Source organism: Bemisia tabaci, chromosome 2 (assembly GCF_918797505.1).
Source record: "Bemisia tabaci chromosome 2, PGI_BMITA_v3".
NCBI classification, from domain to species: Eukaryota; Metazoa; Arthropoda; class Insecta; order Hemiptera; family Aleyrodidae; genus Bemisia; species Bemisia tabaci.
Window position 1 is genome coordinate 41,499,934 of NC_092794.1, and position 15,060 is coordinate 41,514,993.

The 15,060-nt window shown below is 39.7% G+C and overlaps 1 protein-coding gene and 1 long non-coding RNA gene across 2 annotated transcripts; both read left to right on the forward strand.

The window, feature by feature from the left end:
- Positions 1-1,377: 1,377 nt before the first annotated feature.
- Positions 1,378-4,779, forward strand: LOC109036700 (uncharacterized). Its single transcript, XM_019051057.2, has one exon. The coding sequence runs from the start codon at positions 1,378-1,380 to the stop codon at positions 4,777-4,779; it is 3,402 nt and encodes a 1,133-aa protein (XP_018906602.2).
- A 174-nt stretch (positions 4,780-4,953) lies between these two features.
- Positions 4,954-9,205, forward strand: LOC140224094 (uncharacterized). Its single transcript, XR_011899363.1, has 2 exons — positions 4,954-7,524; positions 8,772-9,205. It is a non-coding gene; the product is annotated as an uncharacterized lncRNA (long non-coding RNA).
- The last annotated feature ends 5,855 nt before the right edge of the window (positions 9,206-15,060 follow it).

The window sequence follows — 15,060 nt, forward strand, 5'->3', positions numbered from 1 at the left end:
CGATCCCACAGAAAAATTCATAAAAATCATTTTTGTTCCTAATAAAATTTCCCATCGTCCTGATGTAGAAAAATTACGCTAACATTAGCCGTTCAGTAATTATTCAAAATTCAAAATTTGGGGGGCCCCTGCCCCCCAGGGGGTTCAGATTTTTGGGGTCTATGTCTAAATCGAATGTCTATAGGGTAGAGATGAATCCCTGAAATTTTCATGCTTTCTTCCAGAAGTACACGATTGTTACGCTTATCGGCCCCACTAGTTATGTTACGTTCTTGCGCGTACTCCGATCCACCATTTATCTCAAATGGGAGAATTTTAAATCTATACAAACCAATCGGGGTATTAAAAGTACATAGCCTGCTGGAGAATTCATCTATTCATAAAGACAGAAACCTTCTTTCTGATCAAAAATAGTAAACCATTTCCTATTAGCTAATTTGGCACCTATTTCTTCCAAGGTGGGGAGTGAAAATTTCCTTGGCACTAGGCACTTATTTAAGTTCTGAGGGCCCAAGCATAATCTTAGGTCACCGTTCTTTTTTTCTCTGACCAATAATTTACTGACGCATATGATTGCTTCATTTGGCGGTACTTTCTCCACAATTCCTCTTATTTCAAGGCTTTCTAGTTTTTGAACAAATTTCTCTGATATTTTATTGGTGATGCCCTGGCTGTAACACATCTAGCTGAACATTTGGATTAATTTCTAACACCAACTTACCAGGCATTCTGCCAAAACCTTCAAATAAGTCTTTGTTATCATATATTACTTTTCTGTGCTGAGCATCAATTACAGGAATTGAGTGTAGTTTTCTTACAACTAAATCTAGGCTTTGACATGCCTCAATGCCTAACAATGCTTTGGTTTCTTCATCTTTAGTTATAAAAAAGAAAATTGACCTTTAGCCCATGGTATCGTTGCGAACCCTTTGATGACTAACCGTTTTTACCTACACGAATGCCTAACCCGGGCCTATGCGAGGCCCGTATTGAGAATACATGGTTATTTGATAGCTGCGATGCTTTTTTCTACGTTTTGTGAAGAAAATTAAGATTTTCATACTTTTTCTTCTATTACCAAGGCCCAAAATTGCCCTTCCACCCATAAACTGTCCCCCCCTCCCCCTCTAGATCAACCCCCTCTCTCGCCAGTCCCCTCAGATCTAAGAGCCTCTCATTATAAACACACTTTTATATGTTTTTTGAGATTTTGAGGAAGTTACATTGAAGAAACATTATTACCCCTATAAGTATACTTGAATTTGAGAGGGAGGGGGCAATCCTGCCAACCCCTCCCCCTCCTGCAAGCTCAGTGCTGCAAGTGTTTCGTCGGTTAGTCAGCCGTCGACCACTAAAGCAGGGAAACCTAGACAACGCATGGCTTGGACACCTGCTATGAACCATCATGTCATGCGATGTTATTATTTAGCGTCTAAGATTGAAACAACTTCTGGATGTAGGGAAGATATGAGACGGCTTTTTCTTAAAGAGTATCCGGACTGTGAAAATGTAACAGGACAACGACTGATCGACCAGAAAAGGGTCATAATTAAGTCAGGGAAAATCTCGCCACAAGAATTACTTGTCATCAAAGATCAAGCGAGGAATGAATTAGGCTTGGAAAATGGCGAGCGTAGAAATGGGAGCCCAGTAGCAACACCTATACTAACGAACGAGGAGGCAGAAGAGCGCGTAAACGGTCATGAGCAACCATCCGCTAACCCAATCCCGCGTAGGAAGAAGGAGAATCCTATTAACCACACCTCTGAGCCTCAGAATTGCTCTAGGGTTACCGAGGACAGCGAAATGACCGAGCTTGAAGCGAAGTTCATTGAGGAAACTATTAAGTGGAAAGGGGTGAACCCGAACGTCAGGGGCCCAATACCGAAAGTGCCATATAGCCCGGAAGTTTTTAAGCGCATCGATCTGATGAACAAGATAATTCCAAGATATCTTGAAGATGATTCATCACTTGAGGATATTCACTGTGCTGTCTATTGTGCAGCCGCTACGATAGCGCACACCACCAGAGGGCCGAGTGTAACGTCAGGCGGTGCGCCCCGGAATGGAAATTTTGCCCCTAAGTGGCAGGTTAGAATAGGAAGAAACATCGAAAAACTGCGGCGGGAAATCGGCAGGGTCACCCAATTCGCCAAGGGGAACGCGTCCAAACGGCTGAAGTCTAGACTGATAGGAGTCCCATCAGAGGAGCGCAACCTGCAACTTCATCTCGACACTCTAAAGCAAAGGCTGAAAGTTCAAGCGGCTAGACTAAAAAGGTACAAAAAGTGTTACCAGCGCCGGAAAGATAACGAATTATTTCAGCGCAGTGAAAATGTCTTCTATCGAAAGTTGGAAAGCACTGGAAGCAATGAGCCCTTAACTGAAGTACCATCTGAAGAAGATCTAGAGCGGTTTTGGCGGGATCTTTGGTCGAATGCGAAGTTTCATAACAACGAGGCACCGTGGATTCAGGACGAAGAAAATGCGTTTAACCACGTCCAGTATCCGGATGAATTTCAAATCACAGCTGCTGACGTGAGAAGAGTCACATTTCGTTCCTTCAATTGGAAGGCTCCCGGTCCTGACCGAATTCAGAACTTCTGGCTGAAAAAGCTAACATGTGTACATGCTCACTTAGCTAAGTCCATCCAGGATGTTGTCACCCATCCAAATAAGATGCCAAAGTTCTTGACGGAAGGGGTCACGTATGCTAAGTACAAGGACGGGGATCCTAAGGATCCCTCGAACTACCGACCCATTACTTGCCTCTCCACTCTTTATAAGGTCATTACTTCAATCATTTGCCAGCATATTGATAGGCACGTTCGGAGGTGGGGAGTCATGAGTGAAGAGCAAAAAGGGTGTCGTAAGGGAAGCCTCGGTTGCAAGGAACAGCTTACTATTGACTCGGTTGTCCTGAAGCAAGCGGAGAAGGAACACCGAAATCTACATGTAGGGTACATTGATTATAAAAAGGCATTCGATTCAATTCCTCATAGTTGGCTGCTTCGTGTCCTGAACATCTACAAGGTCCACCCGGTAATTGTGAAGTTTTTGGAGGGTGTAATGACCACTTGGCACACGCGAGTAGTCGTCAGTGGCTCTAGTAGTCCTACAGTAACGGGCGTAATTTTGATCAAGCGTGGAATTTTCCAAGGGGACGGCCTTAGTGCCCTATGGTTCTGTCTGGGGCTTAACCCGCTTTCGAATCGTGTTAGTAGAGAAAATCTGGGGTTTTCCTTGCGTCTTGGTGGGGAGGAGATCCACAAGGTCAGTCACTTACTGTATATGGATGACATTAAGATCTATGCCTCTAAGAAAGACCATCTTAGGCAGCTCCTTGGTATCGTGGAAGGAGTAAGTGAGGATATTTGTATGGAATTCGGAGTACAAAAGTGTAAAACGCTTCATGTTGAGAGAGGCATCATTATTGAGGAGGAAGGCATTGTTACCAACTCTGGAAATGTTATTGGAACGCTTTCCGCTGATGAACTTTATAAGTATTTAGGTATGCTGCAAAACCTAGGCATCAAGAAGGATAAAGTTAAAGAACGCCTCACCGCCTTATTTGTCAGTCGTCTCAAAGCGGTGCTAAATACCTCACTAAATTCCAAGAACATGACCAAAGCAATTAACACTTACGTTATAGCCGCCCTTTCCTACTCGTTTGGTATTGTCCCTTGGTCAGACACTGAATTGGAAGGTCTGAACAGGACCATAAGAACGTCCTTAACCAAGTTGGGCAAGCATCATCCAAAAGCTGCAATTGAGCGGGTTAACATCCCCAGAAGAGAGGGTGGAAGAGGTATCCTTGACTTGCGAGAGGCATGTCATGGGCAGATTTGCATGCTCCGAAATCACTTTCTAAGTAGGGAGGATAGTACTTTGCATGTTGCAATATGCCGCGTTGATAAGTCTTACACGCCCCTCCGAATAGCTGCGCATAACCCTGAAGAGCAGCAGGCGTTTGACTTGTTACCGAGAAAGCTGGAGAACTGGGTAGGTAAACCGCTACATGGCCGCCACGTCAACCTGGTGCAGCAAGAGCATGTGAATCAGGCTAAGTCATATCTATGGCTCACGAAGGGACAGCTTTACCCAGAGACGGAGGGGTTCGCAATTTCTATCCAGGATCAGGTAATTGGTACGAGGAACTATAGGAAGTATATCACGAAGGAAAACACAGGTAGCGACAAGTGTAGAAGATGTAATGCGGCCCCTGAAACAATAGATCATATCACTTCTGCCTGTGCTCAGCTTGCGGCGAAGGAATATACGGAGCGTCATGACACCATGGGAATAATAGTGCATCAAGCCTTGGCAAGTAATTGCGATCTGTTGGAGAATCCGGAACCTTACTATCGGTATAATCCGCCACCTGTACTTGAGAATCAGCGATATCGCCTGTATTGGAACAACCCAGTCCTAACTGATAGGATGGTTATGGCTAATAGACCTGACGTCATCTTGATAGATAAACAGGCGCGTGTTGTGCAGCTCTTGGATTTTAGCATCCCTAACGGACACAATTTGTTGTCGAAGTATGAGGAAAAGATATCAAAATATATGCCTCTCTCTGTAGAAATTAAGAGAATTTGGGCCATGGACATTGTCTATATTAGGCCTATTATCATGTCCGTCACAGGAGTCGTACCGGAGAGCCTAATTAAACACCTAAAAGAGCTGAAACTCCCGGATCACCTTCTCCACACCATGCAGAAGTCAGTTATTCTCAGCACCTGCAATATAGTTCGGAGTTTCCTTAACATGGAATAGTCCCCTCTCTTTCATCTCTCTAATTTCTTTTTTGGTTTTTAGTTTTCTATTCTTGAAAATCTTAATTGTTAGGGCATAAACAGGACCCAAAACTCTAGTCTTTGACTCGTCTTGGGCTCTTAATACCAGGAAAAATCCTGTGAAGAAAAAAAAAAAAAAAAAAAAAAAAAAAAAAAAAAAAAAAAAAAAGTAAATAATAAGTCTGATATACTTGAGCTTCAGTAATTTATTTTATGTTTTGTTTTTCCTAAAAACTGTCCTCCCTATGTATATTGTCCGTCGTTTTTCCGTGTTTTGTACGTTGTCCTACTACTGGAATCATTATTCATTCTTTACTTTCTGACAATCTTTACTCGATTCTTTTACTTTTTGACGATCTAAGAGTTTTTATGAGTTTAATTTAGGTGTTTCTTGTGATACGGTGAATATGTAAAGGCGTTACCTTTTAGTTGTAAGAAAATACGTAGAGGACGCCTTGTCAAATCATGTATTGAAGGAATTAGGCTGGAAATGAGGAAATGCGCTTTGCTGGAGATGCTCTGGCAAGATCGCTGTCAGTGGCGGTTGGGTGTCGCAGAGTGCACAGAAGCGCCATGAGAGCGACTTATTAGTAGTAATGGTACAATAATATATTTTAGACTTTTCTTTTCTTTTCACAAAATTAAAAAATAAACCTTCTAAGTGCAAAACTTTGAAAGATTCACATCGGAAAGTACTACTTTTTTGGCTACCGGAAGGACGTGGAGGGGGAGGGGTTGGCAGGATTGCCCCCTCCCTCTCAAATTCAAGTATACTTATAGGGGTAATAATGTTTCTTCAATGTAACTTCCTCAAAATCTCAAAAAACATATAAAAGTGTGTTTATAATGAGAGGCTCTTAGATCTGAGGGGACTGGCGAGAGAGGGGGTTGAAGAGGGGGTAGAAGGAGAGCTAAATAGACCGCAAACCGTGCAAAAAAGCCCGATCGAGTTTCTCCATGTATAACTTAACTAACTATAAAGCCACGCGCCTTTAACCTTTTTTTTTTGTCGTCAACTTTGTAGGGGGAGTTCTTTAGGATTGGGCCGGGGTGGCTGCCACCACTTAGAATCCTGTAGTTTTATTGGAGGGGAGGGGGACTCCTCTCTTAAATATAATAATCGTTTTTGGGAAAGGAAGTTAGGAAGGAAGTTAGGATGATGATGCCTCAATTTCTCTCAGGCACGGTAGAACATTAAAATATTTACATTGTGCAGCCACGAAGATTTCTTTCTTTTTTTTTCTTAAAAAAAAAAATAAAAAAATAAAAAAATAAAAAAAAAAAATAAAATAAAAATGTACTCATTGGCGCTAACTGCAAGCCTCTGATATGTAATAACTTACTAGGATTCGTACTCAATTTCTGTTACGTGGGTATGAAGAGGGTTGAATGGACGCATTGTCCATTCATAGGATTGATGACTGCGTTAAGCTTCCATGTAGATATTGGTATTGATTTCTAATTCACTCCCCTGTCACTCCTTCCACCGGCTCACACTGAGCTCGTTTTAATACTATCCGAGCCCAGTAGCACTCACAGATTTCTCCGTTTAATGGTGTTTGCAATCCTAACACTAATAGATGTATATTTTTCCGAGCCAAAACGTGTTGCATGCGGAGTGGATCCGTCAATATTTTAACGACCTAAAGATGAGCTTTCCAAAGCTCGAAATGCGCATCACCGTCTAGACAATCTATGTACAAAGGAGATCGGGGAAAAGAAAAAGAACAGGTACAAACGTAGGTATATTTTTCCACTGTGACAATTATAAACAAAATTTTTAAAAATAAATTGGAAGTTCTTGATGTCTCCATTTCGTTTTACCTGCAGTTTTGATGAGTAAACATGTTAGGTGATATTTCGTTATTTTCTTATCTTTCCTAGTAAATCATGCCAGCAATGCAAAATGGAAAATATCCGGTCAGAGACATTCATTGCACTCAAACTGAATACAATTTTGCTTGGCTGTATAAAGCATGATGATTCTGGAAGTGGTTGCCAATTATTATCTTTTTAGTTTGATTAAAGCTGAACATCTCTAGAACTAAGAAAAAATGCCTAGGCAAACGGCGAAAAATGCTAAAACTAAGCAGCATCATTCTTGATTCAAGAAATAACAAGTTGGCAGCTTTGAGCTTTTATTCTGGGATCTTAGTGATCCTTAAGGAAATGTTTTTTCGTACAGACACTTCAAGTTCCATAACTGTTTTCATATTGCGCGCGAGTATGATGATGCGAACAGCCAATAGATCGTCACCTTCCCGGCAAAGTATCACAAGCGCCATTTTTACCGAAATTGAGTTATGAGTAGTTTCGAAAAAACGAGATGCATTTACATACGAAAATAATAATTTTTTTAGAACAAAAATCTAGAAATATTAATAAAACTTGATTAAAGTTGATGTACTTTCGTATCACAAGCGCCATCTGGGCGCAAAGTATCACAAGCGCCATTTTACTCGCCGGCAACGTTGCACTCGCGACGTCAGCTATGTTTTTGTAGGTCCGCGAGTATTTACATTCTCGATCATTTTTCTCAATTCTCATCTAAAAGTCATCCTCATTCCTGAAAGTGTTCATGTAGTGTTTTCTCTATTTATCATGTAATTTTAATGAAATATCGGTTTACGGTAATGATGCCACAAATATCGGTGATAGTTTTGTTTATTTTGTGTGAGCTGTTTTTCATGGATGCTCAGATCTACGTGCAGGCTTCTCATTCACAGTAAGTTTGTTCAAAAATATTGTCACTTCAATCCACTATAGCGATTCTCTGGAAGCCGAAAATAAGTTAGGCTTGGGAAAAGTTAACTGTCTACTCTTCTGTAACTGCATTTGTGAGCACAGACAGTAGGAATGGAGCAGGTCTACATCGATGGTAAAACCGCACGAATGCGTATCTGGGCTCGCAGTGTTGCAAACTTCTTGGTTGCCGTACTTTATTTTCTATGTGGATAACGACTGGACGTCATTTCTTGAAAACTTCAGTTATTTGCCTTCTCTTTGTGAAGAACATACTGTGAAAATTTCAAGCCATGATGTTGGTTTAATTTCCTCTTAGAGAACAAAATAGAAGCAGAGATTTTGAAGCACTGTGACCAAAATATACATTTCTGCAGTTCTACCGCTGGTATAGCATAGACCAATTTCTATGGACCTGAATCTCTGTGGCAGGAATGAAAACTACAAAAGTTGTCTATTCATGTAGTTGTTTACTATCTGGCCCTATGTCATCAACAGTTAAGTAGGTCCTTCTCACAAGACAAGGACTTCGGATCCTGATTATCAGACAAATCCAAATCTATAGGTGGTTAAATTGAGGAGGTTGCTTCTAAACCCAGCAAAGTGTTGCCAACATTGTGAAGCTTCTCTCATCACAAAAAAGTGAATGGATAGAGTTGAAATGAACTGTTATCCAGATGGTTTTACAGTGAATAATCAAAGACAAGGAGAACATGGCAAACATATTGAAACTTGAGTTTTGATGACAGTGCATGACAATAAGCACAATCTTCACAATGTCGTTAGTGACTTTGCTGGGCTTTAAAATCCACCTTCTCAGTTGAAACACATAAGTTCCTTTAGATAATCAATCACCTAAAGCCACTAAAATGGATTCGTTACAGAATTGTTGAAATTTCAGCATTCAAGCAGAGACGATTGTTGTTATTGACTCATTGGTCTTGGTCAACTCATATTTTATTATCATTTTCAAAAGTAAGGTGATTTTTCTTCTCCCTATGAACCCTAACATAAGTATAAGAATTTCAAGCCACAATGTTCCGTCAGTGTGCTTTCACCTTAAAAAATAAAGAAGGGACAGAGACTTTGAAAATACGCAACCGATATACACATTTTTATAGCTCCATCGTTGATTTGTATTGAAAACACTGGCAGGCAATGTTTTTACATTAATAGGGAATTTACTACTGTAGATACCAAGTTTGAAATGTTTCTTGTTTTATTTTTCAGTATTATCACAGAAGGTTCGCTCTGTCACTAGACAGTAGAAGACAGTTGTCGCAAGTAGAATACAGGCAATTCTCGGTCAAGGTGCTAATCCCTCTCCATATATTCTACACGTGTCTGCATTTGTACTGTGCCTAAGTTTTTTTCTATGTCGTCCACTTTTTGGAGGAGCCTCCGAGCTGAACTTAGCTAGTCATCAAATCGGCATGATGCTTTTGTTGGAGTTTTTATTATTTGTCTGAGAATTGTTATTATTTTTCTGAGAGTTTTTATTATTTGTCTGAGAATTTTTATTATTTTTCTGAGAGTTTGTATTATTTTTCTGAGAGTTTCGCTGCATAAAATGCAATCTGCCTTGTGATACTGTTTCTGGCTGTTAATTAAATCATAAGCTCTTCTTTATACTCCTATTAATAAATGCAGAATGTGATATAGAATGTGAAGTTTTTAGTTTTACTGCAAGCCCTCTTTTGCCTTCTGTAAGCTTCTAACTTTCAAAGGTCTGAACTATTTGATGGAAAAAAGAAAAGGAGAAGCAGAGAACAATTTTCAATCTGTTTTCTTTGAAATGTGAGATATTTGGAGTGCTAGGTGCAAGTTCAGATTTTGAAGAAAAAAAAAAAGAAACCAAAAGAAAAAAAAAAGGTTTAAAGGATGCTCTAATGAAGCTAGTCGCAGTGTGACACTTTTTACAGTTAAACACCAAAGCATCATTTTTAAGCTGCATAATTTATGGTCAAAATTCATTTCGACCATGTGGTGCCATGAAATTTAGAAATTCAGACTCATTTTTCTGAAACGAATAAAAACTGCTTTTTTGTACTCTGACCTCCAAAAATCAATAACTAGAATCCAAGGATCCTTAAAAAATTTGAGTCCCTTTATTTCAGAGGGAAAACACTTTGCGAATACGAATACGCTAGAATATACGTCGAAAATTAGCATTAAGTGCGTTTCTCCATAAAATATTGAAAATATTTAAAGATGCCTCCCCCCAAATCCCCCGATTTTGAAAGACGATCAGCTGGTCTCTACTTTTTTGGCAGCACATACAAAGTGCATATCATTTTCTATGCTGCCCTTCTCAAGTGATTTTGATTGCCAAAATAAAGAAAAAAAATATGAGGGGGGTAATTATTTTCTGCAACCATCAGCCTATCGGTCAATTGCAACTTTTGACTCTTTAGCCCCGAAAGTATCGTTTCAGCCCTTTAGCGACGTCCATAGAATTAAACAGCCTGCAAATTCCGTTGATGCCACCCGCCATGCGTCCCGTGACTATGTTTTCACCCTTTCCGCGTTCGTCACGCAAATATACGTGTCAAAACATTCACAAGTGTGGAAACATTTTTGAACATGCAAGTCTGATCGCTTTCTCTCTCGATTTTATTCTCTCTAAACTGGCGGATGCGATACTTCCATCGTTACCACAGAAAAGGAACTCGTATCACAAGCGCCATGTTCGTATCACAAGCGCCAAGGGGTTCGCCGAATGGCCCGAGAACGCGATATCACAAGCACCAATTTTCGAATAAAAAAACGTTATTTTAAAGAAATTTCATTAAAAATCGAAGCAGGGAGGTGTGCTGGACCTACATTCCAAGTTTCAAGCCTAAAACCCGTCTTTTGTGACCGCAGCTCAGTTTTTTGTGTCTCCTGAAAAGTTGGCAAAGTGGCGCTTGTGATACTTTGCCTGGAAGGTGACGAGATGTGAATGTGCTTAAAAGCAGTATTTCGACGGTGTAAGTCGGCATTCGACGGTGTAAGTCGGCAATCACATAACTCGTTTGCGGTGTCTAAAAATCTCCGCCTCTTTGTTATTTTTTTAAAGGAGAACAAATTGACATGATTCCTTGAAGTTTTTGCAGAATTTTCTTTGCATAAAGAAGAAAAATCACTGGAGTTTTAAAGTATAGCCGTTGAGTAGTTTTCCGTTTAAAAAATAAAGTGTGATAGGAAGTCTGCAATGTCGCAAATCGAGTTATATGATTGCCGACTTACACCGTCGATTTATCGCAGGCAAATTAATTGTCAAATTAGGCATTTTGTTAAACGCATTGGCAAATGATCAAATAAGCTTACTTGCATTAAAATTTTGGTTCGTCTACTAATTTTAGACAAAATAATGCTTTGCTTAGGTACTCAGGAAATAATGCAATGGCTATACAAATGTTCATCATACGATGGTATATGTAAGGATCCCTAGCCATGGAATTAGCAGTCATCTCAGGATTTAGTGTTTGTTGTAAAACTAGCCGTTCTGGACGCGCTTTGCACGTCCGTCACTGCCAGCAAAGGGGCTGCGCCCCCTGGACCCCCGATCACTCGCTACGCGAGTGATATTCGGCTCGCTCCGATTTTTTTCAGTGATTGGACGTTTGATCACTAAGATGTACTTTGGAGACTCTGGAGGCAAAAATGATTTCGTCACAGAACCTTGTTGCCGGAGCGTGCCATCATTTGCACATAAATAGATGTGTGGAGATGAAGCGATGATGGGGATCGATCATTTCTTCAAAAACGCATTTGACTGGGATGTCATCCCATCGGGTGGCGGAAAAAGACAATCCATGGATCTCCTTCCGCGATTTGACTCGCTGAAGTAGCAAAAGTTCATCTTTACCTCTTAAGAAGAATATCGGTGGCGTAGGGGTCTAAAAAATGCTCAACGATAGTATAGTTCGCGTTCCGAATCGCAATGAGCCCACTCGTGTTTTTTTCCTATATTTTTATCGCATATAAATTTCTCTGATGGTTTTGTTTTGTTCCCTCTGATTGCATATTAGTAATCATATCCTAATTTCATTTCCTTTCCCTTTCCTTTTTCCCTCTCTGTAGCATCTGTGTCCATTTACAATTATTATTTTAAAATAGCTTTCCCTTAATATACCTACAAGTGATGCTTCAAACGGAATCAATTGTTTTAATGATATTTCCATCTAAATCATGGGTTTTCCCAGGAAGGCAGCCTCTCGTCCCTCCCGGACTCTATTGTTGCCAGATAAGTTGCTTTTTTAACACTTTTCTCAATTCAAATCAATGTAAAATATTCACATATATCGCACAATCTGGCAACCTCTCGAGTGAAATAGAAAAAGGTGGAATCGCTGAAAGTCTGAATCCTTCGAAGTTTATATTAACGATGATACAGAATTTTTCAAATTTTGACATTTAAATTATATGAAGAACATTCAAAGAGGAAGATACAAGAAATTTCGTAAATTTGATGACTTTCTATTTTCAGAATCAAAACTTGTGGTTCGTAAGACTTATAACACCTTATGAATTTTCAAAATTTGAGTATGTACCTAGGCATTTGCTAAAATACGTGTCTTGACTATTTGCCTGTGAAATATGCACGACTAAATTGAATACAAGGGAGCTATGCACATGGAATTTGAGTGCCTCATAATTCATCCCGATTTAATTCACCTACACACGGTGCAAAGAGGCGGCCAAATGCTTTTGCAACGTTACGAGAATGATACCTTGCTTCGGAGAGACTTGAAGTGCCTAACAAAATTGGTTCAGGCCCACGGTGCGCTCGATATATAATTATGAGGTGAGATCATATTTTTCACCCTGCTATCTCTATATAGAATCTTTTTGATCACGCCTGAGCCACACCGAAAGTCCATCGTGAATTGAAAACGACTACTGAAATATATTTAACCTGCTAATCTATTATATGGTCTACCAGCAGGCGTCTCGTTGCCTTTATCGAGGCGGATCGATATGCTGTAAAAGGGAGGTTAATTCTTGGAGTATATTTAATCACTCCACTGTTGGGGCCGAATGTACAAACATTCCTAATATACAGTTCATTTTCACATGAGGTCCTATCGATGGTGAAACTACCAAACCACGTATCTCGACTTTCGTCGGTTCTGAGTTACCTGTATAAATGAGTTGTAGGATATGTCCTTTATCTACCGTCAAAATATTTTTGTCGATAAAAATCGGAAAGTTACTCTAAAACTTAATTAAAATGTCACATACCTCGGAGCTGATTCGTAATTCACACATATCGCACCGTCGCAAAGTTATCGTACACAGAAAAAAGCTAAGAGCCTTTATCTGAGGCAATTCAAAACGTTCATCCGGTTCAGCTGTACCAATATCGGATTTCCTTGAGAGATAATTAAGTCCTGTTGCACCAAAGCTGTGCAGAGAGTTTAGCCTCATAGAATTGGCGCTTCCCCATTTTTACCAACAATCTCAAGTATCTATTTTTCTCCTTTTGACCAAACAAGGAAAAAAAAAAGAAAGAAAGAAAAATTAAGCAAACGCACATTCTTCCAAGACATCATAAATTTTCATCCGAAAACGTCCTGAGCAAAAATGTAAAAAAAAACATGGTATAATCCCCCCTCCCGCTTTCTACTCTCACAAACCGCGCCAATTGACATGGACGCGCGCGTTTGGCAAGTTATGTACTTTTTCGCTAAGTCTTCCAACTTCAAGAAAACCGATTTATTGTGATTAATCTATGAATGCAAAACACCCACTAAATGTTCTACTAAAGGCTACGGTCGAGGTAAGTAAGGCAGCCTCAGGCCATATGTCCGCTTCAGAAAGTGACAGGTAGATGCGTGTCAGATGTCAGCAATAAGCATAACGAATGATAAAATGCGGGCAAGAAGTGTCATCGATGTTGCATACGTTTGTATTGGAAAGCGACTCGTCCACCGCGGAGAATCAACTTTTGTGGTCCGTAGAATGTTTCCGCAAAATCTGGGAAAGCTTTCAAAATCTGCTTCGAACTAATAAGCCAATACAGTCTCTACTGCACTTACTAATCCATCTAAAGTCACCTATTCTACCGTTTACTTCATGCTTAAGTATTATTTTAACACATGAGTCATTCACACATATTTTATAACTTCTTGTGAGTAAATTGACGACAGTTCTGAGTTATTGTCGATAATTTGATTAGCTCCCGGTCCGCTTGATGCAAAGCATGCACGGGAGACATCACCTAATTACCTATCAAGTATATACACTTTGTTCCTTTGAGCACAAATACGTCCATCTATCACAAGAGAAGTTCCTACCACCATTATTTAAGCAATTCAAAGTCATACTGACACTATAATCTTTTAAAGAAGCTATAACTGAAATTGTATGATTTATTCGGGGTAGACATAGTATTCATGATTTTTGGCTTTAATTTAGGATAGAAAATACACCAATAAACCCACTAACCTATTTTTATCATTTTTCCTAGAGCACCTGGTCGTAGGTTTTAATCTGGCATCAAATTGGTCCAACTACTCTGAAATGTACCCATCTTTGATCAATAACTTTGTCGAGACCTTCCGACTCATCGCTGAGGAGACACTGATCATTACTTGACCCTTAGTAGGTGTATGTCCTTGTTTAGATGCCAAAGAGGTCCTTATGAGAACTGTAATGAATTTTTTTTTCTTTAAAGAGATTAAAAACAAAAAACCGTCATATAATTGAGAAAAAATTCGAAGAAAAAAAAAGGAATCGGCCGGCCGGCACGTACAAAAAAAACGGGGAACAATAGATACATCGGTATGCCCCAACATTTTGGCATGGGTGACCGACCCGGTCTTGCCAACATCCATGAAGTTGCTAAGAGGGAAGCATTTTAAGTAGGACTTAGGAGGCACGTAGTATTCGCAATAATACGCCAAGGTTCAGTAGTTTGTGAGGCGTTCTATCAAAAACAAACAAGGAATATGGCATGGCTTGAAAGTTAAGTTGTTCACTCATGTGTGAATATCTTTCAGTCTATCTTTCAATGCCGATTTTAAGAAGGACTGATCCTCCTTTTGACGATGATACTTGTTCATGCAAGAGATACGATAATCACCCTACTATTTACCACTAATATGTACGGCCGGCCGGCCGATTCTTTTTTTTTTCTTCGAATTTCTTTTCAATTATATGACGGTTTTTTGTTTTTAATCTCTTTAAAGAAAAAAAATTCATTACAGTTCTCATCAGGACCTCTTTAGCATCTAAACAAGGACATATACTAAGGGTCAAGTAATGATCAGTGTCTCCTCAGCGATGAGTCGGAAGGTCTCGACAAAGTTATTGATCAGAGATGGGTACATTTCAGAGTAATTGGGCCGATATGATATCGTACTCCTTTAAAGCGATGGATCAAATAAACGTGTTCAGGTCATCATACCTTATAGGTATTTAATTTTTTTTTGTTTGTTTTTGTTTTGTTTTTTTTTTGTGAAAAACGTTGGGGTGCATGGTATATTGCATCGGCATGAAAGAGAAAATTGGGCCGTTTTGATATCATTTCCTT